Source organism: Acanthopagrus latus, chromosome 7, assembly GCF_904848185.1.
Source record: "Acanthopagrus latus isolate v.2019 chromosome 7, fAcaLat1.1, whole genome shotgun sequence".
Taxonomy (NCBI): Eukaryota; Metazoa; Chordata; class Actinopteri; order Spariformes; family Sparidae; genus Acanthopagrus; species Acanthopagrus latus.
The window spans coordinates 3,388,621-3,416,284 of NC_051045.1; the positions used below are offsets into that span (position 1 = coordinate 3,388,621).

The 27,664-nt window shown below is 42.7% G+C and overlaps 1 protein-coding gene across 1 annotated transcript; it reads right to left on the bottom strand.

Moving 5' to 3' along the window:
• Positions 1 to 248: 248 nt before the first annotated feature.
• On the bottom strand, positions 249 to 27,664 carry lima1a (LIM domain and actin binding 1a). Its single transcript, XM_037103993.1, has 13 exons — positions 27,616 to 27,664; positions 26,563 to 26,652; positions 21,128 to 21,580; positions 18,641 to 18,834; positions 17,048 to 17,093; positions 13,360 to 13,743; positions 5,726 to 5,792; positions 4,443 to 4,537; positions 3,119 to 3,184; positions 2,959 to 3,010; positions 2,597 to 2,649; positions 2,383 to 2,516; positions 249 to 2,111 (listed from the first exon to the last, which is right to left on the bottom strand). Exons 4-13 carry the CDS (start codon positions 18,763 to 18,765, stop codon positions 1,022 to 1,024), a joined length of 2,112 nt encoding a protein of 703 aa, XP_036959888.1. The 5' UTR covers positions 18,766 to 18,834; positions 21,128 to 21,580; positions 26,563 to 26,652; positions 27,616 to 27,664; the 3' UTR covers positions 249 to 1,021.

Genomic DNA, 27,664 nt, shown 5'->3' on the forward strand with positions numbered 1-27,664 from the left:
TCAGAGGACACAGACCCTGAACTGAGACACAGATACCGCCAGCGTAACATCACAACCGTGTAAGATCACGAAAACGAACCGCTATCTGCACAGCTAACTGAGCTAACAGGTGCCAATTTCTGACGTACTGCACCTTTAAGTTAACGAGCATGATAAACAATTACACCACCTAAACCAACATTATGAGCAGGTAAAAGATGATATCAGCTAAAAGAGCGTCATTCAAAATAAATACAAGTACAAAAACATTTTGTATATAACAATTTATTTCAACAGTAGCAATCTAGGATATTTGGTCCCCTGGTTTAAAAACAGTACAACAGTTTCAGATCCAGTTCTCATATAAAACAAAGTGTGATGGATTTCTTGTTTCTTTTTTTTTCTTCTTTTTTTAAACTTGAGCATGTACAGACAGAACAGCAGCTGAAAAAGAGAAATGACAGAAATAGTCACAAAAAAAAAACAACCAAACCCCGATTATTTTGAAAAACAGATCAAAGTGCCGTTTCTTCTTTGAGCTTTCCAATAAATGTGACTTTGTTAAAAAGAGGTCGTTGAGTTGACCAGAGCTACGTCGGCTGTGATAATAACCCACATCTTTATAAAATAAGACCATGTCATTTACACTCACAACAGCAGTTTCAAGCCAGATTCAATGAAAACAGAAAGTCTCATACACAAAAATAAAACTCGTCGTCTTTGTGTCACAGCTTTCGCACATTTCTGTTCTATAAAATATTCCTTACATGGGCGTAATTTTAAATATTGTACATTTAAAAAAAAAAAAAACAACAAACCGTGTCAGAGCACGACACGTTCTCCCAAACAGGCTCGGAGTCGAAACTTTCTGGTAGGAATGGCTGTAAAGGTTTCAAAGTGTTAAGAGAGGCACGAATAAGAGTTCAGTAGAGTTCACACTAGAAACTGCAGCAGAAAACGTCTAAAAATGAAGGAGGAATGGCGAGAAGTCTTCTAAAGTGTCCATGGCGTCATCTTGTTGGCCTCGAGCGGATCGATCAGTTTATACGTCGTCTTCCTCCTCTTCGTCCTCGTAGTATCGGTTTCGTTTGATCATTTCCTCCACAGACAGCGCCTCCTCCTCCTCCTCCTGCTGCTGCTGCTGCTGCTCCTGCTGCTGAGGCTGCTCCTCCTCCTTGTCATCCACCTCCTCGCTGTCCCAGAAGCCGACATCCTGAGATGACCGGCTGGCCTCCACCCCTCCGTCAGGAGACGAGATGTCTGTTGGCGAGTCCGGACGTTTCAGAGACGGCATCTCCTCCTCCAACACGCCTCCATCCTCCTCCTCCTCCTCCATCTTCTCCTCTTCAGGCTGTTCGTCAGGAGTGCTGACGTCCTCTTTGAGATGATGCTCCGGCATGTTCTCGTGCTCCTCCTCTCCTGAGCTGGTGTGAACGTCCACACAGCTGTCTTCAGTGGGCGTCTGGCTGTCTGACGACTGGCCGTCGTGCTGCAGCTCCATGCTGGAGGATTCAGGACTGAGCTGTCCGTCGTCCGCAGGAGGAGGTGGACTCTGTCCTCTGGCCTCGGCGGCAGGAGTGTCGCCGGCTTGTCCTGCCAGTGTGAAGGGCATGCTGCGCTCCTTCAGGGAGGAGGTGCGGCGCAGGCAGGGCGTCTCTCTGGCAGCTTCAGGGGTGGTGGCGTCCTCCTCTGGGGGCCACTTGGGTCGGAGGGGCTTGCTGGCGGAGCCTCCGTCCGTGGTTATCGTGGCTCCTCCGCGGCTCGGCGTGTCCTCCTGCTCTGTTCGTGGCGGCCAGGAGATCTTCAGCCTGCGGGTCTCAGTGGGTCTGTCGGACTTCTCTGACGATCCCTGTCCCAGAGCCTCCATAGTGGCTGTCAGCACGTTGACCTTAGCCAGCGGGGAGTCCTCCACACTGGGGCTGTCCAGGTCTAAGGCCGGGGCCGGGCTCTGGATCTTTGGCTGGGTCTGAGCGTTGGACTGAGGCGAGGCGTCGCCGCCCTCTTTGCTCTCCCACAGCTCTTTGTGGGGCCGGTGGCCGAAGCCCTCGTCGTAGTTGCCCTTGGCCTTGAAGAGCTGGCAGAAGTGCGGCTTGCAGTAGACGTTGTTGTGCAGCGAGGCGTAGTTCGCCAAACTGGAGGCGGAACAAAAGACGTGATTAGAAATGTGACGAGGTGAGAAAGTCAAAGTCAAACGCTCAGGAGGAGTCAGCTGACCATCAGTTTCCTGTAGTCTTTACAGTGACAGTAACGTGCTTCATGCATTTATTAGGTTATATTATACCTAAAACTGCAGTGCTGTCCTCTAGTAAGTAAGAACAAATGCAAAAATCTTTGTATACGTGTAGACGAGACTTAAAAATGGCTCCCCAGTAAACATCCTCAGTGCGCTGGCGTCGTCCTCACCTCAGTTTGGTGTTGCAGTGCGAGCAGCGGAAGCAGGCGCTGTGGTAGACGTGCTGATTGGCCACCAGCCTCTCCAGAGGATAAACCGTCTTCAGACACGACACACAGGTCTCCCTCACCGGCAGGCGGAAGCTCTGCACGCACAGAATAAACTCATTAAATCTCATATAACATACATACATCTCTGTGTGACGGTGCCTCTGTGAAGACTCACTTTGGAAGTCTTGAGCTGAGACGAGGAGGACACGGGGGTGCCGGTAGCCGAGCCTGTCGGATCACAACAAGACCAATGTAAGAACAACAGCAGTGACGTGTTCCGAACACCAGGTGGAGCCGTTTACATGTTTAATACAAAGAGCTGACAGACGCTCAGGGATCCAAAGTCAAGCAGTGGACAGAGTTCTCTGAATAACTTTAAGATAACACGAACAAAATGGATTTAAAATAATAAACTTCAGGTGTATTTTTTATCTCCAACACCCAAAATAGAACACTGACGATGGTCCAATCACCAAGTTCTGATCAGAGGAGAAAATTCATGTCATCTAGAGAGTAAAAAGAGAAGTGGTAGATTACCGTTTGTCTCCGGGGTAAAAACCTTCCTGCTGTTTGGTTCAGACTCTGGACTCTGAACAAGAGAAACAGAGGATGTTGTGAACACAGTTCATGATCATTAAAATCACTGAAGTGAGCAGAAAACAGGAGGACGACGATGAAGCGGTTGTTAAAAACTCACCATGTCTAGAGAGCACGGAGGAACGTTCTCCTTCTGCTTCCCACAGAAACCGTCCATCTGATCATTCTGAGACGAGACAGGAAGTGAACAACAAAAGTATAAAAAACACTGAACACACACAGTGAACACACACACACAGTGAACACACACACAGTGAACACACACACAGTGAACACACACACAGTGAACACACACACAGTGAACACACACAGCTCCTCTGAGACATCACAAACACTCATTTGACTGTCTGAGCTGCCGGTGGCCTGTTTATTTGTCCACCGTGATGAGATGCATCTTGGCCGCCTGCAGTCCAGAGCTGGTTTGGATGATTGGATTTGACTACAGGTCGGGCACAGTGAGCGCTTCTCCTGCCAGCAAGATAAAGTCGTGTATGTAACGCTGAAGTGACCTCAGGTGCTGCTGCACCGTCAGGTGTGTGGGCGACTTTTGTTAAAAAGCACTTTCTGTCTGGTAAACTTTCAAACTGCACATCCACAGTTTGTATCGCAGGTCTTGGGTCAGTTCTGTTCAAGGTTCCTGCCCGTTAAGTTTAAAATCGGTTACTTTAGTCAGTAATTAGATTAATTGTCGGCCATTTAGATGAACGATTAGGTTGAGTATTTTTAAGAGTGGGAGAAAAGAGTTAAAAATGTGTTTCCAGCTCTTCACATGTAAACATTTTTCCTGGTTTCTCCTCTAAGTCTCTATGACAATGAAGTGAATATCTTCGGGTTGTGGATAAAAACCAAAACATTTGAGGACGTCAAACGATTAATCAAGACAAAAACAGACCTTCACTTAGGCCGGTTTCTCATCGCCTGCTCATCAGAGATCGTCAGGAACAATAATTAATAAAGAGTGGTCTTGAAAAGTTTGTGATAACTTCAAGGCCTTGAGCCTAAAACCTCAGTACCGTCAATCTGCAGCGACACACGCAGACCGAGATGATAAATCACAGTTCTCAGGGCGTCTCAGTATTCGTTGTAGCAGCGACATATAAACTCTGCAGCGACACAATAAGTGTTTTTGACTGAAGGAAGTTCCTGCAGAGCCACAGAAGACTTTATACCCGTTTTCACAGGCTGAGCAGTGAAGACGTGGCAGGTAGAGCGCCTCCTCCTCCTCTTAATGCATTAGAAGGCAGCATTTCCTCAAGTACAGTACTTAAGAACAATTTTGAGGAGGCCAACTTGTACTTTACTTGAGTGTTTTTCCATTTTCTGCCACGCCACAACAATTCAGAGGTAAATATTGCACCACGAAATAAACTGGGGGAAATGATATTCTGCAGAACATTTTGTCTCTGATGGACAGGAGGACTCACACTGACTGAGGTGGGAGAGACTTCCTGTTTGGAGATGGCGGCTTGGTAGAGGGCCATCCTGTCCCGGAGAGGAGTGGACTCTGCAAGACTTCCATCTGGATCAACACACAAAACGTAAGAACGTCACAATCAAACCAAGCAGCTTGGATAAGATTTGTTCTTTCTCACTGGACTCAGTTTTTACAACATCTGCATTACGTAGAGTTCATTAATCGCTGGGAAAGTTTGGTGACTCTTTAAAAACAAATGCTCCTGATGAGGATGACTTATATTTTTTTCCACCCGTTGACCCGGTTCAGCCTGAGTGCAGAATGTGCTGGTTAGTCATGCAGGCTGCGGACGGGAACAGGAGGTCAGGAGTCGTGTGCAGTGTGGAGGGGAAACAGAGGTTTTGTCTCTTCCTGTCTGCTGATCTCAGAGCTGCTTCAGCTGTCTGTGTCGTCACTTCTTGAGGGGTTTTTTTTGTGTTTTTTTCCTACTTCTGGGAAGGATGTAATCCATCCAGAGGAAGGCTGGACGACGCTCGCCGTTTGTGACCCGTAGAAAAGCACCAGAGAACAATGCTGACGAGCTGATTCAATTAAAAAGGCATTTTAACTGTGAGACTATTAGAGCAGCGGACGTTCAGATTTCAATCTGTTTCTGACGCAGTTTTGATCGTGTTAACGACGGATGGAGACGGTGGTTTTACTGATGGTCTCGTTTGCCCTTACAGGTCATTTACAATCATCCGAGGAATCAGGAGACTTTCATCAGTTTGAGTTCATCTTTACGTCAATGTGTTTTCAGGCTGTTTCATCTGTGCGTCTAATTATTGTGAACGCTGTATCTGAAGAACACCTCGACGTGTTGGTACAGATGTCTCAGCGCCACAGCTCTGGAACACAATGTTTTCTTACTCCTAGTTTTAGGTTTCAGTTGAGTTTTGGTTAATCCTGATGAGCAGCAGACAGGTTTGATTTCATATTTAAAAACAAGGCTAAAAACGGTGAATATTGGACTGTTTGCAGGCTGAGAGTGTACAGTTGTTGTTTTTGTGGCTGGAAACAAGGTTGATCATGAGACTGAACCAAATCATTGAAGCCGACGGCAATGTTTTGTATTTTTTGTCGTGAACTGCATGATGTGGGTTTAATAATTAAGTTTAAAGTGTATTGGACTTTCCTCTTTGTCCCAGTTTCAAATGTTTTGCTTGTTGTTTCTCTGTCCCCTCGTGTCCTTTCAATCCCTCTGATAATGAAACACAACTGCCAAGAAACACTTAGAAACACTGAACTCTGTACCTCCTAGTAGCTGGTCCATGTTGGCTGTATTCCCGCTGCTTCCTCGACTTGTTGGCTCCCTGGAAACCTGCAGAAAAAACAAACAAACACAGAAGGTCAGATGTGTAGAAAAATAGGGCAATGAAAGACCAAAAAACAAAACAGCTTTAACGTGAGCTGTGAAATCACTCTACAGCAGAAAAGACACAAACGGTCAGAACCATCTGATGCTCACATGTTTGCACCGGTGCAGCAAATGATCTGGAAGCAACACCGTCGATCAGGACGGTCGAAGCGTAGAGGAGCAGGCGGACAACACAAGACGAGGAATCAGTAATGTGTGTGTGTGTGTGTGTGTGTGTGTGTGTGTGCGTGTGTGTGTGTGTGTGTGTGTGTCTCCCATCCAAACCACTTTAATCCCCTTATGAGCTCAGAAAGTCGGAGTCTCAGACGTCTCCGTCTGTTCACAGCAACTCAGCCAAAACAAACTGAACTGATCATTTCTCTGTTGTGGTTTTACGCTCGGACCGTCCGTTCATACATATGTTATAAAGATCAGTCAGCCGAGATGTCTTCTTAAGGCTCCGCCTCAGGATTTAATACGTCTTAGGTGTATTTAAAAACCAGTCACTTAAGACGCTGAAGCTCTGAGAGCCACCGACATTTGGATTGAGTGTAAAAGGAAGTTTTATTATTAAATGTTATTAAAATTAGTATTTCCAACTGATCTGGTGAAGTCAAGTCTGCCAACAATTCAAAAGCCTCCCACCGCCGGTCCTGCCAACACGAGGACACGCGTCGTTCTCCTCCAAGTACAGATTACACAATCAGACCGCGGCTATGACGCTGCTACTCATTTAGCCTTCGCTCTGTGAGGACCTCAGATGACTCCCTGCATCTTAGATCCGTTCAGCGTTACATTTAACTCTTCTAAGAGTCGTAGTTCCACCGGGTGGTTTCTGCGCTGGCAGGAGGCTCAGAGTGTTCGCAGGCTTCAGCAGGTAAAAAAAAAAAGTCGGGACATATTTCACAAGAGAAAACAAAAGCGGAGGTCGAGGTGAAAACAGAAAAATAACACCTGGAGGTTCAGACAAGTTAATACTCATCAGGTATTGCTCAAAGAAAGTGAATCATGGTTTGGCTCTGGGATCATGTTCGGCTTCGCCTCAACGGAGCGTGTTTTTAAAACTACACTCGGAACTCTGAACTAAAATCCACAGTGACCTTGTTGTAGTTGTTGTTATAAGTTTGATGTTCTATTAAAAAGAAGGTCACAAACACTTAAGTTAAAGCCAAGAGTCACAGACCAGGGAAGCTAACTTTTCATGCAGTTTGGTGCTGATCAGACAGTGTACGTCGGATTTTAGAGGCGTGGACGAACACAAATCTATCGAGGGTGAATTAAAAGAATAAAGTCGTGGCTGTAAAACCAAAAACACGGAGCTGAAAGATGCTAAAGATGCTTCTGAGTCATGTTATAATTCTCCAAATTCATCTACGAACGACACTTTTCACAAGACATGAAGTCATCTGATCCATTATTAATACTACAGCGGCACTCCGTAGAGTGCACACCTCCACCATCAGTCCTCATTTGCACTCAACTAATCGATACCAGTCTCATCAATACGCCAGATGTTCATCCATCCAGATCCAGTAGTATTCCCTGAGTAATATACGAAACACTCCCCATCTCGCAGTGATGGATCCGTCCTTTTTAGTATCTGGACCCACACCAGGAGTTAATGGGGTCCAATCTGAAACTCGTCCTCCATCCAAGTTTCCTAGAAATTTCTGTTCAGCAGTTTTTGTGTAATCGTGCTGACAAACCGACCGATGGTTGAAAACGTCCTTAGCTGAGGTAATTAAAAAATAGATTATAGCAGCTTTAGTCTCGTTAACTCTTAAAATCTTAAGACTGTGAATTTAAACTTATTCATTTTATTCATCTGGTGAGGATGCTGAGCCAAGAGACCATCAGATGATGTCATCTCTGAGGGCGAGTCTTTACCAAAGCAGAGAGCGAGTTACTCCTAAATAATACATGAATTATATGACAACACACACACACACACACACACACACAGAATCTGAGTGTTAATCCCACTTCCTGCACACAGTTGTGATTCAGAGTGTGAGAGAGATTTTGTCTGAGGAAAAACCTCAACAAAGGAGACCGTCACCATCATCATAATTACGGATCTATTCCCCGGGGTGGATTATCTTCCAGGGACCGGAGGTGCAGCCTCGATGAGAGGGGGTGTCTGAGACTGTGTGTGTGTGTGTGTGTGTGTGTGTGTGTGTGTGTGTGTGTGTGTGTGTGTGTGTGTGTGTGTGTGTGTACATGAGGAGGGGCTGTAAACATGTTTGGGTCAGCGGGATGTAAAAACAGGCAGCCGGGCCGCGCGAGGCTGGATCAACGGGCCAGACAAAGAATCTGTCACTAATCCTGATACTATTAAAGCTCTCATTCAGACCGACAGACTGACTTGCAGTTCCCCTTATTGACTCCACCCCGTCCCTGAACCCATCACACACACACACACACACACACACACACAAAGACAATCCCTGCTCTTACATTCATACCAAAACAAAAACAAAAAGGCGGAGAGGATGAAGGCAACTACAGGATCAATAACAAAAGCCTTTAAAGAGGTAATATATCCGACACAGGCCACACAGCAACACAGCTGAAAGTGAGTGGACACAGATGAAAAAAGGAGCCACTGATAAAGTTAAAGCCCATGAAGTGGCTTTTTGAGAAGCTGTTTTCATTACAGGCACTTTGAAACTAACAAACAAACAAGAAAAAAGATCTCTTTCAGCTGCAGCGAGAGTCAGAGTAACAGAGAAGTCAACAAAAAACAGACAGGAGAAGTAAAAAAGTAGACAGTCTGTCTGTCTGTCTGTCTCGGAGCGATGGAGCCGAAACCTGTTCAGGAGGCGAAACAAAGAAAGCAAAAAAAAGGAACAAGCATAGCTACCTTCTCGTGCAGGCAGATGAACCGAGGGGGAATTAAAAAAAAAAGGCCACGAGGGACAAAGAGTCGGCGGAAGAGACAAGACGAGTAAAGCCTTCAGAGGGAGTCTGATCGTCTGACTGAATCCGAGGAGGAGGAAGAGGAGGAGGAGAGGCGCAGACTGAGCCGAGCAGCCCGATCTGGCTTATGACAGGAGAGATGTGGGGTCTGGTGATGGTTTAGAGGAGGAGGAGGAGGAAGAGGAGGAGGAGGAGGAGGAGGGGACACAGGGAGCAGGTGCTCCCAAAAACAAAAACAAAAAAAGTGGGGGGTGCGACCGGATGAAGGTGGAGATAATGACAGGAGGAGAGGAGGCAAAGTGTGCCATGGTGTGTGCCACCACCCCCCCTTCACCCATCATCGGTGTGTGTGTGGTTTTAATATCATTGTTTTTTGGGGTGTGTTACTGTCATGGTCCCCCAGCCTCAGAATAAAGCAGCCGGCGTGCAGGGTGGAGTCATGAGGGAGGGGAGGCCGGTGGAGGAGCAGCTGGTGCAGGGGGTGACAGTGGGAGGGGAGAAGGGGGGAGATAGGTGGGGCTGAGCTGGGTGGTGCAAGTGTGTGGGAGGGAGGGAGGGGTCGGTCTGCTCGGCAAGAAGGGTGAGGGTCAATTAATTTCAGAGCGCCTCATGTTCATGATTCACCCGCACCAGGGAGGGGAAGGAACGCCGGGAGGGGAAGGAACGCCGGGAGGGGAAGGAACGCCGGGGGGGGGGGGGTTCAGATCTGGGCTGAGGGAGTCGACAGCCAACGTTAGCAGCTCCGCGAGGAAACAGGAGCTCTGTGCTTCCTGCTGGTGTCGCAGCCTCACACCCAGAGACAGAAACCAACAAATCCTCCAGAAAGTGAAGCGTACTTTAACGTTTGCCGTCGGGACGCCGTTACGTTTTTTACCTGCTTGTTAAGCTGCTTGAAATCTTCTATTCCCTCTGAGAATCGCCTCTTAAAATCTCTGCAGAATTATTTCAAATTTATTGATTGATGATCACACCAACATGTGAATGTTGGTAGGATAAATAAATAAAGTTGTCTGAATCTGAATCTAATGTCGGAAGGATGTGCAAATTCCTTTATTATTAGTTTTGTTTTCACTCAATATAAAAAGAGGCTTATCCTTTAAAAGATATCGCTTAAAAATAAAAGTTTGATTGAATGATTGAAATCAAAAGAGGAGGACAGATATAAAAAGTCTGATCTGATAGTGGCGCTAAATAAACATTTAGGGACCAGGAATGTTTTTAAAATTCATCCCGATGGGGGTATGAATGCCTTTAAAACACATTTCCTCCTAATCCATCCCAAGAGAACATGATTGTTTGTTGGTTGTCGATAAAAAAAAGGGCGAGTGGAGGTCGAGGTCTTTGATGGTGTGGCGAAGAAGGACGGAGGGGTTGAGAGAGAAAACAGAAGAAGAAGAAGAAGAACGGAGGGCTGAGGAGCAGAGGAGTGGACGACAGGGAAGATTGATGAGGTGGAGGAGGGGAGGTGGGGAGCTTTGATGGCCTCGGGGAGGTGAAGGAGGGGGGAGACAGCCTGAAGAGGAGCAGAGTGCAGATCAGCTGTCTGCAGTCATGAGCCGACCAGCCTGCACCATGACATCATCTGCACCGTGAAGGGGGGGGGGCCTCAACAAAAGGGAAGCAGACGGCCCGGCCTCGGCTATACAGTGGACGCCATTGTGAAGGGCCTCTCGACTTTGTGTCTGCAGAACTGTAAAGATCTTGTGCGACTGTTTTCCAGGACTTCCACTGAAACAATTCCCCCTTTGGTAAGAAAACTATGCAACACTGAAGAAAAAGACTCCCCAAAATCCCTCCGGCTCCCTGTAGCGCTCCTAAATAAAAACATTTTTTAAAAAAGCCCACGCAGGCGGTCAGTGTTGAGTTTTAAGAGGGGAAACAAAGTTTGGTTCTAACAGACTTCAGGTCTCTGGGTTTTTTTAGCCAAGAGCCGCTCCCTTTGTTGGTACTGGATCCCATGAAATCTCAACAAAACTGTCTCAGAGTTGAAGGATAAATCTGGTGGGATTCTTTGTTTTTCTTTAGTCTCAACAAATCCCACGAAAAGAACGAGAAGCAACAGTGAGTTCCTCCTACAGACAGGCATCATCTTTCTTCTTCCTCTGACCAGGAAGCTCCACTGTTGTTCAAAAATATGTATATTTTTTAAAAAATCTCAACGAGCCACATGACATTTTCTGTTCATTGTAATTTTTGGAGTCTCTCTCATATCTGGCCGTCGACATGTGTATTAATCCGCGTCTGGAAATAGTTTCCAAACAAATTCAAAATGTTCTCCTGTTAAAGGAGAGTTTGTGAAAGAAAAAAACATTTATATTTTACATTTCAGGAGATTTGTAATATCTTAGATTAGATGAGAAAGATCAATGAAACCTTCAAAGCAGCGGGACAGTCAGCAGCTGATTAGCTTAGCATGAAGACCTCCATTTATAACCTCTGGAGATAGCCAGGCTAGCTCCCTCCTCCTGTTATCAGGTCATCTGATAAGCTAAGCTAACCGGCTGCTGCGTGTAGATCTATATTCTTATTATACATGTGAGTGGTATCAATTATCTCGTCTAACTCTTGGCAAGACAGTGAATTAGTGTTTTTTTTCTCAAAAGGGTAAACTATTCCTTTAAAATCTGCAGGGTTTGTTGTTTGTGGCAATCAGAGTCGGCAGGTCAGGCAGCATTAAAAGATAAAAAAAAAAACTCATTTTTTTGAGATGAGATGTGCTGACAGCAAGAAAACTAAACAACATCCTCCTTACGCTTTAGAAACGCTCCGTGCGTGATCGGTGATGGGTACTGTTGGAGCCTGTTCGCCTGGAGGACTCGTTCTTGCTGATAAGTAAAAAAGATTTACAGGAATGGACGAGCACAGATTCTAAGGAGTGGCTTCATGCCTTCGGGAATTGGCTCCGAGTTACGGGAGTGTTACTGGAGATGCAGTCTGCTCGCTGAACCGCTCTAATGAGGCTTTCTCGGATCTGCTGCTGACAGCATCCAGTCAGGAAGCCTCTCAAAGCAAAAAAACAAAATAAAACTCAACAAAAAGTCAGATGTGTTTGTTTTTACTCCCTCAAATCATCTCATAATTTAAAGTCACTCACTCCTGATTTAATATTTTATTCCATTTCTGCCGAAAGATCCTCTTAAATCCTACACAGTCGACCTTTAAACTACTCTCAGCACTCAACACTGACATCTGTAACTTCTTTCAAAGTTATGTATTCTTAAAATAGCCAATAACTTAAATCGAAATAAGTGTTTTGGCTCTTGGGAGCAGCGGGAACATCCTTAAAATGTAAATATTTTCCTGATTTCTTTCCTCTTCACTGACAGCTGACTGAATATCTTCAGTATTGTGGACAAAACAAGACTTTTGAGGAACTCATTTGGGCTTTGGGAAACTGATCAGCATTTTATAGTCTATCAATTCAGAAAACTATCAGCGGATTAATTAAAAATATTCGTTCGTTAGACGAATATAGCAACACTGTCATACATTTTTAGTCTTGTTTCTGTCCAAAAATCTGTCTTTTTTCCGACATTTTTGGTCTCTAACAACAATATCTGTACACATGTTCTAATGTCATTTTTGATTTTCCATTTGCAGGACTTGCCCTCCATCTTTACATCGCTGTATGTGAAAGCCTACTTGTTGTTGTGCAGGCAGCGTACAGAGAGTTTTCACAGCCTTTCAGCAGAAAAACCTTCAGCCTGCTACAGAAGAAAACCACGCGGAAGTGAACAGAAAGAATTAAGTTGTAGTAAAAATTAAATCAATGAGCTGCTAGATGAGGGTTTTTCACTACAAGTGAGACGTTTCAGACACTCTGCTCATGTGATCCATTGTTACGATTCTGTATCCTGATCAGTTATTTACAGTGCAGTGACAACAATCCACACATCATCTGACCTAAATCGATCAGAGAGATGACTCAAGTCAGCGCTGCTCGAAAGGTTGTTAATTATGTAAAAACACTGGATGCTGAAACAGCTGGTTCCTTATTAAAAGGCGCCGTAACGGCCCGTAATGTTCTCTTCCTGTCGTAAATGGGCGCTCTGTGTCGCGGACACAGCGCGGCCGTTGTTAACGTGTCACACCTCGAGTGTGTGAGCGCTTTACATTCTACACGCTTTGAGCAAATGCATGACTGGACGTTAAAGACCTCGACTTTTATGTCCCGCAGAAAACAATTAGCTGCCCGGGGCGGGTGATGGAGCTCCAGTCAATGATGCTTGTCGAGAGGATGTGCAAGTCAGCTGAGTGTGTGTGTGTGTGTGTGTGTGTGTGTGTGTGTGTGTGTGTGTGTGTGTGTGTGTGTGTGTGTGTGTTGGGGTGAAGGATGGTGAAGTGAGGCGGCACCATGTGACTTGCAGCATGACAGCACTGGAGGGCTTTGACCTCAGCATAGAGAACAAGAGGACTTTTTTTTTTAAGACTTGAACTCAAACTCATCGTTCTGCTTGAAGAGTCTGAAACTTTCTCTAGTTTCAGCTTACACCTCATTGACTTCTGACATTCAGGAAGTCACACACACACACACGTAAAAGAAAATCTAAAAACACCTGATCGAAGTCTAAAACCTGCTCGTTGTCGTCAGTGAAATGAAGTTAAGACTTGCCTTGTCGGCCTCTCCTCTCTCAAACATCATCTTCAGGCTGGTGAGAGGAACGCTGGGCTTCTCCGCCTCGGGTACTTCAGCTGCTGCCGCCTCGCGTCCCTCTGAGTCTCTGCTGGGCTCCATGTCAGTCAGATCCTCCGGTGGCTGGCTGGAGTCGGTCTCACTGGTCTCTGTGTCCTCGTCCTGGGTGATTGTGGTGGTTTTCAGAGAGGACTGGTTCTGGATCTGTGACGCTGGTGCAGGTTTTGGGCCTGTTGATTGACTGATGTGGGTCTGAGGTTGGACTCTGTGGCTGGACGGCTGCTCTTGTTGTTGTTGTTCCCAGCGTTTCTTTAAAACACTCAGATTCCCGCTTCGCACTGAGGAAGGTAAAGGTTCTGTAACCTGTGGAGAAAAAGAAAAATACTTTTGAAACACAGAATACATTTTAATCTCAAGTCCCAGGCTCGGTTAGAAGATACGTCTTTTTTTTTTTTAAATTCAACCCTTTAAAAACATAAACCAACAATGTGTGAGATCGTCTCTAAATCTTTGACATCACTAGTCTGTGACACTTTTCATTTTCAGTCGATCGACTGATTAATTAATTAATTGACTTTGAGTGTAATTTTTCCCCCAAAGACCAAAAAAAATAAAAATTTTATGGCAACCTAAATATTCCAAACTCAAATACAAAAGTTGTAGAAATTCAGTCACCACATTCAACTTATATATATCTGCCATGAGAAGTCCAGATGTAAGAGCCGAACTAACAATCATTTTCTTTGTGAGTAAACCTGTTGATCGATTGTCGATAAACCACCATCACAATATCCTGGAAAAAAATGACATTATTGTTAAATTATTTTTTTTTAAAAAAACAGTTGACAAGTAACTTTTTGGCAATACTGATTTTAAAACAAACAACAACTCAATCGTTTCAACACAAAAGGAGTCCGACACTGATTCTGTACGACTGTCAGCTTCAGGATTTAGGACTGGATGATCAAATATTCAGGCATAAAAGCCGAATAATTGATTATTTGTCTAATAAATGTCAGACAAAGTGGAAAACAACCATCATATGATCCCTGAAACTCAAGTCGCAAGCCTCAAACTGCTTATTTGGTCTCAACTTTCATGCATCATTGTAAAAAAGTTGCTGATGACTTAAAATTCCTGTTGCTCGACTCATCACTTAATAGACTCTAACAGCTCTAAAGTGAGGTTTGCCATGAAATCATGCAGATGTGCAGTACGAGAGCACGTAAGAAAGACTACTTAAAACAGAAGAGTGAGAAAGTCAAGAAGATAAACTGCCAAACCACACAAACAGTCACACGGCAACAATTTAAATACGATGACTCACTGTTTCTAAAAGGCTTTGGCAGAGAAGACACGCGCTGAAGGATGCTAGCTGCTCTCTGAAGCTCTCTTCAAGTTTGTTCACCGTTACAGCCTGATCCTCCAACACATACAGTAAAAACTACATACGAGTATTCATGCAAGCAAGAAGAAGGAAAGAAGGGGAGAAAAGACAGTTAAAAAAAAATAAAGCGACGAAACAGAAACAACTGCACAAGAAAAGAAAAAAGACAAAGAGCTGCTCAGCATGCACGTCTAAACCTGGATCTGCTGAACACACACAGCTGCAAAGACCCCAGAAGAAAAAAAAAATAAGAAAAAAACCACCAAAGAAGAGAAGTTTAAAAACCTGAACGAGAAGCTGAAGAAGACCCGGCTGTCCAGTTGGCGTTTGTGTGTCTAAGTGTGTCTAAATGTGTGTGTGTCGGTGTCTGCTGGCCGGTTTGGAAACGCTGCAAGCCGTCCCAGATGTGAGAGTCTTGAGAAGTGATCAGAGAAGCAGCATGAAGTAAGTTAGCCCACCCCCTACAACACACAGAGGGAGAGGAAGCAGAGAGGGAGTGAAGGGGGCGAAGGGGTGAGGGGAGGGAGAGAAAATCAGAAACAGAGACAGTCAGCGAGGGGGGAGAGGAAAAAAAAAAAAGGGAAAATAAGTCCAGGAAATGAGAGAAAAAGGTAAAACAAAAAAAAGGGAGCGAGGGGTGGAAACCTAAACAGAAAGTTTTCACAGAGACTAAACCTGGATGAATAATAATCCTCTGATAAGATGTTATCTCTGCCTGTGTTTGTTTTTAGGGATCAGATTCACCAGCAAGTCACTTTAACTTTCTTTCCATTCAGTTTATTCACTGATGGACGACAGAGAGAAAAATAAAAACTTCCAAAACTCTAAAAAAAAAAGAAACAAATAACTGGAAAATAACCAGCAACACACAACAAGTCACAGAGTCTGCTGACATGCTAGCAGCTCTCTGAAGAACAAACCAATCAGCAGTCAAGTAAATCCGAGCCTGATCGGACTGTCATTAGTGTTTTAAAGGAAAATATCAGACTCTTCAGCACAATTACAAACGTAAATTTACGATTAGAAATCATCAGGAGCGAATCGTTTTCTTGGCAATCGATCGAACAGTTGAAATGTTTCATCATGGTGGCGCAAAACAACAAAATGATCCCCAAAGTCAGAAGAATTCACCCTGTTTTCAATTTTAAAATGTCTGAGCAAATCTTTTAAGTCAACATGTCTAAAAAGGTTATTGAGATATTGACCGACACTGACCCTCAGAGCCAAAATCAAAAAAAGGGAAAGAAAACACAAAATTAAACGTTATAGAAACCAACGATACAAAAGCAGCAATCTTCACCGTCATACAACTAACAAAAGAACCCAAGGAATGCACACTGAAAGCCCCAAAAATCTCTAATCTGTGTTTAAAAAGAAGAGCAGCACACCTACCTGAGCCTGTAAAGCAGCCGTCTGACCCTGCTGAGCTCCATCCCCACCGAGACACTCGTCTGCTAGACACTAACACGCCCTCCCACACGGATCAGGTGGGACGGAGGCGTCTTGTTACCACTGCAGCATGGCAGCACATGCAAATATGGCTCGCCCACTTTACCTGCTGCGAGTGTGTGTGTGTGTGTGTGTGTGTGTGTGTGGAGAAGCTGTCGAAGCAGCAGATGTCTCACATTAAGATGAATGTCTCTAAATAAAAGCTGTGTTTTAGTCTTAAAAGTGCAGCATGTGGAGTCAACAGGTAATTTTTGAGATGCTGACTAGAAACTCTCAGGTGAGTTTTCTGCCAAAACAGATGCTGAGATTCATGTGATTCTCCAAACTTTATGGAGATAAAGTTGAAACTTGTCTTGTATAAAACTAGAAAACAGGGAAGCGAGCGAGTGTGTCTGAGCATGCCCACGAAAAAAAAAAAAAAAATCTTATCAGCGGTAACACACTACGGTAAAATACCAGCGGGGGTGGAAATATGTGAATTACTCGACAGATCAGGAAGTAGCACCTCCATCCGCGTCAACACACGGCTGCTACAAATACACATCATGAAAACAGTATTTCATATAATTTGAGTGGAGAGTCTGTTTGTTTTATTGCACAAGAAAATAAAAAAAGAAATAGTAGCTCTTTAACTTAACAACCTGAGAAGGAGCTCGATGTACACTGATGAATACTTTCCTTTTGATATCTTTTGCACATTTTACGGCTCTTACTTGTGAAAGTATTTACATGCTTGTACTTTTACTTAAGCACAGGATCTGCGTACTTCTGCCACTGTGAAGCAGCTAATCTGTGACACCAGACAAACTTCATACTAAATATGGTACCTACCAGTTTCTTCTTCTCTGCACTGCCTTCCTCTGCTGCCATCTGGTACCTGAGGAGGAAGAAGAAGAGGAAGTGAAGTCAGAGAACAGACAGCGAACATTCACGGTCGTAACATCACCACAAAACTGTGACAAAGCGCACAGCAGCTGGTCCACACCCAGGAAATTATTAAATATGAAGCTGCTCCAAAAAACATTTAATAAATGTCATGTGGTAAATGAAATCTGGATGGAAAATCTTCAGCCCACGACGGGTCACACAGAGGAGACAGGAAGTGGATTCGGTGTCTAATCCACCTCGGTTTCGTAACTACAGACTATCTGGACTCTATTGTCCTCCAAAGTCTCAAGTTGTAGCCTCAGAAAAGATCTTTGTCTCACAGGTGGTTCAGGGAAATCCTGAAATCAGCCCGAGAAACAACCAGGTAGTTGTTGGTTTACTGGGTTTAAATTTAGTTAGTATTGAAAACTTTGAATCTCTGTACTTGCTTCGATGTTTGTGTCATAACAGATTTAAGTTCGCAGAATCGCAAGTACTCGTGACATTATGAGGTTTCTCTGTTGCTTACTTTGTATATCGCAATTGTGCCTCACAAAATAAACATAGTGTTTGTACAAAATACATAAAAAAGATGCCCAACACCTGAAGGGAAAGTCTGAGAGGCTGCAAGAGGTGCGAAAATGACATCTTCCATCTTCACGTGTTCCTATGATTTGTCGTGTTTTGTCAAGTTTTGCACACAGATAAGTTTTAAAGAGCCTCTCGAGTGTGATTTAAAGGTAATGCTCTCAAGTAATTGATCATACAAAGCAGGGCCTTATTGGTTCATGTTAGAATGATTATTTCCAAACAGAGCTAATCAACTTATCTGGGGAAAACTCCTGTCATTTTTCACATCCTTGCAACCTTTTGTCACTTTTGAAAAACAATTTTTTATTCAAAAGAAAGGAGCACAGATTACAAAAATCATTTGAAAGCCCAGAAACATGTTTTTAATCAGTATATCATGTAGAATATACTGGTGCACAATTTGTGAAATCTAAATGATTCTTCTATATCAAAAGGTTGTCTTAAACACCTGAAAACAAACTGGACTATTTTTTTTTTCTTTTTCCACAGGAAGGAAGAAACGTACTGACAGCTGTAAATTCCCGACCCACAGACAGAGCAGCACTAACTCCTAGTGGTCAGATGGAGACGGTGCAGAGAGGAAAACGTCCTTCCACGAAACCACCTTCTCACTTCAGGAATGAGTAACTTCATATCTTTAAAACAGGTGATCGGGGGAAGCCCTGGGTGGTGGTGATGCACTTCTATACTGAAACAAAACTGTCTGTGAACCAGACGTGACACAAGCGCAGCTGGAGGAACTGGTCGGGTCAGATGATGTGATAATGTTGTTTTTAAAAGAAAAAATGAGGAAACTGAATCAGCTGAAGAGTCAGACAGTGTCATGAAGAAGATCTGTGACCTAATTTCTGATGAGTGGGAGGCAGCAGGGTGAGGTGACAGATTTAAAGGAAAAGGCTGATCTGCTGAGTGGCTGCTGGTAAATTATTCAACTCGCAGCGAGAAGCGAGAGAAGGCGAGACTTACTTGGAGAAGCGCTCTGCGATGGCGGTGTTTTTAGCCCGGGTAGAGACGATGGACATCTCTTTGGCGGTGACCCTCAGCGACTGGGACGCCCACTGCCTGCGGCTGAACGGAGCGACGGAGGCCATCTTTGTTGCACGTCTGAGCGATCAATCTGTCTCGTCGGGGCGACTTTGTAAGGAACACACGTCGTAACTCTGAGGAACAAGAGAGGGCGCACAAAAAGGAGGAAGATGCTGAGCCAAGTGGAAACAAAACAAAAAGGCAAATGAGTGCTGGTGGTGAGCTGGTGACTCTGCAGACTTCTCCTCTGCAGCTGTCGAGCTTTACAAACTGCAAGAAACACCCTTCCTGTATATCTAAATTTGTAAAAAACACCCTCCTCCCTCTGCTAAACAACCATCATACTTACCTCTTTGCTCCACATGTGCCTGGTTAAACAGAGGCTTTAAAAATCAGACGTGCCAGTCAGAACTTTCTGTCGGCACGAAACCTCACCCGAGGAATCAATACATTCAGCCAGGCTACACATCTGACTGTGTCACCGCTGCAGAATGGACCAACCGCAGTCAGAAAGTCAATACGACGCGTCACGCAGCCATTGACCATCTGCTCTCTGAGTGACGGTGCTCTAACTGAGCCTCCAGGGCGACAACCAGCAGACAAGACAACTGATACTCCTGCATCACACAGAAACACTCTTGTATACACACTTTCACAACACACACACACACACACACACACACACGTCTCTACCTGCTTGCCTCTTCCGCAACTTTCGCAGCCCGGAGGCGGAGGGCGAGCAGACACACGCAGCAGCGCCGTCAGCCTGCGACTAATAACTGTCATCTGTGAGTTATACACGCTCCGGATGAATTAAACAAAGAGGTCGATGAGCGGGTCGGTGACGGCAAACCCTCCGGGGTCCAGACTCATCAGCTCGACGTCACTCAGCAGGTGGACTATTGTGGGATCGTTGCCTATTTAGGACTCGTTAGTTTTTTCTACAACACTGTTTCCTTTGTGTGAAATATCCCTCTGAAACTGGAACCGTTTCAGTGACACTAGGGACATTTATGACTGCAGTACTTTACATCAAATAACAGTATTATTGCTTCAATTGAGGATTCGTTTCATTATCAATTAATCTTCTGATATTCAGGATTAACAGATTCATCTTTTAGTTTGTAAAAACATCAGAAAATTGTGACAAACAGCTGTCAACATGAAGTCATCGTATCAATATATTGAACTCTCCATCATATAAAAAACAAACAAGGGAATCTAAAAATCTGTTACTCACTGAGGCAATTTTAAGGATTAACTAACATTTTGGGATGTTGCCTAATTAAAAAAAAGGAACAGGGTCATTCATTTCTACAACCACAAAAGAATTAAGGAACTGGTGCTCTGCATTCAAGATATGTCTCTTTCTAAATAACAGCAATGAAGCAGTTTTCATTATCAATATTAATAAGTCATGTCGTCCTTAAAACATCAGAAAATAGTAAAAGACGACTTAAATTCAAGGAGACATTATACTATGAGATTATATTCTCTTATAATTAAAAAAACAAAAACAGAATCAGCTCATTCTTTCATGTGAAAAGCAGAAATTCTGGCTTTTTTTTTTTTTGCTTGGAAAATTAAATGAATGACTAATTTTCAAACACTGTGGGTTGTTGCCTAATAAGGACCGGCTCATTCATTTCTACAACCACAAGAATTTGAGAAATTTAAGAACTGGTGCTCTCCACGCAGAAGAAGTCGTCTCTTTAGATGATTCAGGCTGCAACCAAGGAGGATTTCTATAATTGATTAATCACATTTCCTGAGTGTAATTGGAATGCAAATGAAATTGCACAACACTCAACATGAGATCTTTAAATGTCTTGCTGTGTTCACTATAATTTCTGAAGATATTAATAAAAAACATAAGAAAAGGCAACAAATACTCACATTTCTGAGGCTGGAAGCAGCAAATATTTGGCAGCTTTGCTTTTGCTAATTGATTTAAAACATCAATCGATTATCCAAACTGCTGATGGATGATTTGTCTTGCCGAATGTCCTTGAACTTCATCTCAAACTCACATGATCACTGTGCTCAGTGTCACAAGTGTCTCCATATACAAATGAAGGATGACAGTGACTGCGACTCAGGTCTCCTCTTCTCACAAGAGTTAGATTACAAACAAAGCAGCATGTAAAACTGATGCACGACATGCAAAGCCGAGTTTTAAAGTCCTGAGTCAACAACAAAAAGTGTCCTGGACTACAGTGTCAGCAGCTTTCCCTGAGGCTAAAAGAGGACAATGAGGCGCTGCTGGTGTCTGATTTCCACTCTTTAAAACATGAAAAGAATCCATGGATGCGTGATTTTAAATGTCTTCACACAGTAAAGAAGCTCAGTCTTTTCAAAGCAGCTTCACATTTTCCATTTTTTCCACAGTCAAAAAGTCGAACAAAACATTTCAAAACAACCGCCTACCTGTGGCTTTCCCAGCTGTTTCCACTCCCTGTGTGTGTGATTCAGACGTCCGCTGCTTGTGTATTTCTTTCTCTTTGACCTCCTCAGCTGCTGCCACTGGTGCTTTTGAGTAGACAGGGAAGTAGGAGGAGTCCCACCACTCCCATTTAACTCCCGTCGGCCAGTAATGACGCAGAATCCACCTCCACCTGGCAGGTACGAGCTCTCAACCCTCCCCGTCCAATCAGCAGAGCAGCCTGGAGGTATGTGAGACGAGCAGTCTGTGGGCCCCCCGAGTTAAACAACATGGCAGACGAGTGGGAGGAAAAGGGGGAGGTGGAGAGGGAGAGGAGGAGGAGGAGGGGGGGAATCCCACAGTGGATTCCTGGAAGCTGAGTGAACTGCAGACTTCTGACTGCCCACTTTCTCACAAGGTCAGGACATGAGAGGATGTGACTCACTCACAATTCCTGGCTGAACGAAGAAGAAGAAGAAGACGAAGAAGAAGACGAAGGAGAAGAAGAAGAAGAAGAAGAAGAAGAAGAAGAAGAAGAAGGGAGGTGGAGAGAGAAAAATTAGATGCTGATTATAGATAAAAAAGTTTTGTTGGTAAAAGACACAAAAGGGAAATCTAACCTGTGAGTGATGAGAGAAGAGGAAAGGTTTAGACTTTTTCAAATCCGTATTAAAACAGTCCACATGTAGACTGAAACGTACTGGCCCAGTTAACATTCTTGTTCTGAATCTAATAGGAAACTTCAGCGATGTGACTTAAGACAAATACAGTGAAAATCAACCGAACTCATGTCGGTTTAACAGAAATACCTATTTTTTCTCAACTTTCCCTCCACTGCAGTTCACGTGAAACACAAAGATTAAACTTTAACTTTGGAAGAAAACCCCTTCAACTCCAGAATAATGAAGGTTGTTAGAAAGAGATCTTTTTACCACCTGGTGATAATATAGCACGGTGTGAACAGGAAGAGTGATTACAGCAAACAAACCCTGTTTTAATGCAGATACAGACACCTGACTTTTGTTTTAAGAGATGTACCAACATGTGAACCCGTTCTGCATCGGGCTGCCCTCAAATACTCTCTTCTAAGTTACTTGATATTTCTCAGATACTATTATTTCCAGTATTTCTATATTTATCTTTCATAATAGTGCATTAAAACATGCCAGATGTTGAGAGACATCAAAGTATTTAGGTAAAGTATTCACTCGCTCTTTATATTCTGTTAACAGTCATCATTTATTTTGTGTTTGTCTTCATTGGAAGACCTCTGAAACATTATGATTGTTTTGATTAATGTAAAGAAATGTAAAAAACGGTTATAAAATATTCCCAGGTCTGATTCAAGACTCAGGCTGGTTATTGTCCAATCTGCCTCCCATTTCTTCAATTTAAACACGTTTTCAGTGATTAAAAACAATATATCAGGAGTTAATTTTGCCATTTAATCCGTTTTTATTTATATTCTATGGACAAGCTTGTTTAATTCATTCAATTCATTTCATGTTTCAAAGAGCCGGTGTGCTTTCATTTCTGATTCACTGGAATGAAGACAACATTTCGTTTACACACAGTTTCGTTTGTGTTAAGAATTCCCCACAACCTGCATGAAACAGATGCATTAAGCCTGTTTGTACACTGTTACTGCTGCAACTAAATATATTGTTTACAGTATTCATTAATCCGTAGATCAACCTCGAGAGTAATTGATTAAATAAATTGATTTTGGTCCCTAAAACATCACATTTCCTCGAGAACAAAGTGACGTCCTCATGTGTCCAAAACCAAAATATATTCAAGTTTCTACAATCTAAGCGAAGCAATGTTTACATTCTGATATATTAGAAGCCAAAAACATCAAATATGTGACTTTCTTTGCTTTAACTAATGACTTAAATCAATTGCTTTCATCATCATTGTTATCTTAAAGCAAATACTTTCATCCCCTTTACATTGAGGCCCTCCGGGAGTGATTAGACTCTCTCAGCTCTGTGGCGGCTCAACAGACTTTCAGCTCCATCAGTGTCACGTCTTTAATCCCAAACACATGATGGCTGAGATTCTTAAGCTCTACAGAGGGTCTGCTTCTCTTCATCTCACCTTTAGAAATTCCCAACAACCTTCCCCCGGGATTCCTGAGAATTTCCAACGGAAAAAAGGCTAAAGTTTCGTTTTCATCTTCATTGTTTCGGCTGAGCTTGGAGGTGAGGAGAGGTGAAGCAGGAAGGAGTCTTCACTTGAACTGAGCTTTCGCTTTCTCAAATTTCAACACTTAAACAAAAGGGTGAAGCGTGGACATTATGGAGAGGCTGTCTGAGTAACTGTTGTTTGTCTTTTATGACTGCAACAATTAATCAATTAGCTGCAACTGCTTTGATAATCAATGTATTGTTTGAGTCCGTAAAAGCAAAAAATAATCCGTCTTTGCTTCCTTTTAATGTGAGGACGTGATGCTTTTCCTGCTTATATATAATAATCTTCCAATTTTGGACATTTTGCAGACATATGAATATAATTTTTCACAATTTTCTTACAAAAAAATCATTATCTAAATCAATAGAGTTTTACTCAGATTTTGTACTTACATTAAATCAGCAAATCCACAGTGTAGTGCATGTATTCACATAAATATACTTGAAGTGCCAAAAATAAGACTCATTAGGTAGAAAATGACCCATTTTTAAATAAGTAACATTATATTATTGGATTAAATTGATGCATTTTAAGCCTCTGTGAACATCTTAATGCTGCAACTGGTATTTTATGTGCTGCTGGGTGGCTGTATAGTTATAGTATAAGTATAGTTATCGTACCGTGTACATTTGATCATCTAAGGTTTTGAATTCGACCTTGTACGTCTTACTAAATATATACATTTATACGTTTATATCACGTCTGACAGGGTATAATATTTTGTGAAATTATAATAAAAGTTGTATTCCTTTTAAGGTCACTGTAACTGTAACTAAATGATAAGAACAATTATAAGAATTAAGAGCTGTAACACCGTGAAACCGTCAAATGTTACGAGATAATATCATTCTATCGCAACTCCACTTAGTAAAAAACTTAATCATTTATTAGCTTTTACTGGCTAATAAATGATACTGGAGAAGAAAATACTAAATGTGACTTGTAAATGTAGTGGAGATGAAGTATAAAGTTACATAAAATGGAAATAATTTAAAAAACGAAAGTACAAGAAACTCAAAATTGGGCTTGAACTGGCAGTTGACAAGGTTTTTTGTTTTTTCTTTTAACATATAATTTTGAAGCAGTTTTGACAAGTGTTTTTGATAGCTGCCACACTGAGGAAAACTGAGAGTAATCCTGTTGTTTTTATGTGAGCTGCACCAACAATAAAACCACTTTTCCTACTTTAGATTCAGTACTTGAGTACATGAACTTGGCTACATCCCACCACTGATTAAAGGTTGTCAGTGCACATGTGGTACATCCGGTACTATTAAGTTGATGAAGGCTAATCTATGATCTTAACAGATCCATGCACAAAAGTAACAGTTCAAGCCGGGACGCACTCATCAGGTATGACATCAGCATTGATCAGCATCTGTCGTGATTCACAGCTTCATTAGGAAAGAGACAAAGATGAGTCCCATCTTATATCCAGTCGACTTCTCAGGCACAGAAAACCTGTTTTAATGTTCAGATAATCTGCTGCCAGAACAGACTGATGACGTCCACCCACACAAACAAACAAACGCAACTAGTCTATCATTTCATCTCGCAATGTGTCCAACCCTGCACCTTTCTGCTTGTTCTTCTGGTTACTATCATCAGATTGGCTCACGTCCATTCTTGGTTAAAATTCAACAGGAGCAGAATTACAAGTTTAGACAGAAAGAAAGTAAACACGCTCGAGAGACGGATTCCTTCCCATGTTCCTGGAAGAGACTTTCGTAATACTCGGTGGATGTTGTAATATCTTCAGCTCGGGGGGAATCCAGATTTTACCCATGAAACAGAGTTCATAGAGTCGCAGGAAGTACCACTAAACAACAGGTACAATGTCTTTTGTGGTTACAGGGGAATGTTGTTTGGTCTGGTGATGTCATCAGGGTTGGGGGTCTAATAAAAACCACGATGCAATTGGTTGCATTTTGGGAAGAAGATCTTGTGTTCTTGAGGTTTGACCGATATCAGAAAACTAAAGGTCAATATGTCTCAGCCTCTGACGCACTGAGTTTGACCAATCTGTCTTTGCAAGTTCCTCAATTGTATAAAACACCAAATTAGCACTTTAAAAAGAGAATATTTAGCCACACTTGCAGCTCACTGAGGGTGTATACTCATTTCAAAAACTGAGGTCACAATTGTGTTTTTGAACTTGATTTGGTCTTTGTTAACCTTCATATAAAGTGTTTATAGTGTGTGGAGAGGGGAATGTTGCAGTCTGAGGAAGGTGAAGGCAGAAAAGTCAGCATATTCAGTCACTTGTGAAGTTTTTGAAAACATTGGACTAGCAACCAAATTGTGTATAACTTAACTAAAACTATCTCAAATCAAGCAGTAAAAGGTTATTCACACATTAATTAACAATCAAATAATGTGGGCTGATTCCTAAAAATGGTCTTCCTGTTTAGACACTTTTAATTTAAAAGATTTACTGAATTCAGAACTTGGTACTTCTTTCACTGGTTGATCTGATTCCAGAGATAAAACAAACAAACAAACAAAAAAAACAGATAAGAAGACAAAATTTTGGCCTGAAAGGTGTGAGCAGACAGGTGTTCCCACCAGACTGTGACACAGGTAACTTTACAGCTCAGGTGAACACTGACTCACAGGTCTTCAAAGTGCTGAAGTGTGAAAAAGTCATGTGAGCACAAGTTACTTCTATTTCACAACGGCTCATACTCACCTGAGAAGCAACAGGTAGTTTGTGAGACACTCGCTCACTTCAGGCTGACTAACCTGAGGCGCACAGTCACCATTCAGTTAACAGGTGGTGTGGAAATCCAGCAAATGTCATCAGTTTTCAAATTTAACACACAGTGTCCCAACTCAGCCACCGTATTTATTAGCTAGCTGGAACAAGGAGCTAATGTTAGCTAGCAAAGTGATGGCCTTTTGTGAGTCTCGTGAAGGCAAAGTTAAAGCAAATCCTTAAAAAGATGTTGAGTTAGAAAGGTAAGAAGCATTTTTTTTTTCAGTCCATCCCCACCTGAACACAGCAGCTCCCAGGGGAAATGTTTTTCAACCAAGACATGTCAACAAAACCTTTTAGCCAAGCTCTTTGTATTGGGAGGATTTGCCTTTCTCTGAAAGTCTCACTGAGTTTTTGTGAGAGGAAAACACAGATGTGAACATTGTTTGTGGCTGCTCTCGTTCTGGAGAAACGAACAGTGACCATCAGTACTCTGCAGATACATCAGCCATGTTTGATCCCCCTCGTAAAGCACAGGGCAAAGATACTCACACTTTGCTTTCAGGCTTCTGTGGCGGCTCGTCTCCATTGTTCAGCTCGTCTTGTTCGTCTTGGTGATTCGTCCTTTCAACCGTCCATCACCTGCACGATGAGAAAGAAGAGCAGTGGTAGTTTCAAGTCTCTTTGTGCAGGTTTTGTGGGGATTTGTGGAAGTTTTTGGTGAATTTATGGAGGTTCGTAGAGATTCAGTGTGTCATTGTGGAGGTTTTATGTGTCATTGTGGAGGTTTTATGTGTCATTGTGGAGGTTTTATGTGTAATTGTGGAGATTTTTAGTGAATTTGTGGTGATTTATTGGAGGTTTTGTGTGTCATCGTGGAGGTTTTTGTGTATTTGTGGAGGTCTGTAGAGTTTCAGTGTGTCATTGTGGAGGTTATAAGTCTCTCTGCGGAAGTTTTATGTGTCATTGTGGCGGTTTTGTGTGTCATTGTGGCGGTTTTAGTGAATTTGTGGAGGTTTTAAGTGAATTTGTGGAGGTTTTGTGTGAATTTATGGAAGTTTTTTTGTGAATTTTTGAAGTTTTGTGGAGTTTTGTGGAGTAAAAAACATTTAACATGTGTAGTTGGTCTGAACGGTGTTTGGGTTGGTGGAGTTTGTCAAGGAGGCTCCACAGAAATGACAGAACCCTCAAAGTTTCCCAGCAGAACATTTGATTGTAACAAGATGATCAATGCTCACTTCACTTGTCAGCTGTTCTAATGCTGTGGCTGAACAGTGGAGATATACATGTTAAATAAAACATGATTATATCATTTATATTATATAAAAATGAGGTCAAATGAATACAGGCATTTTAAACAGACAGACTGTTTATGCTTCCTCTCAGTAAACAAAAAACATTTAAAATACTACTAAATTTAAAGAGTAGTGTCCTAACAGAGACACTGTAGTGGCCTCTGCCGACCCAAACTGTCTGTATTCAACAACCTGTGAATGAGACTCGACTATCCTTTAGAAACATTTACTGATCCTAGAGTATTAATGAACAGCAACTGACAAATCTCAAACTTTCTGCCTCTAATTTTTGCACCTACACTGCACTGACCTTGTTGGACCAGGTGTCTCTCCTCCCCTGGTCTGATCACCATACAGGT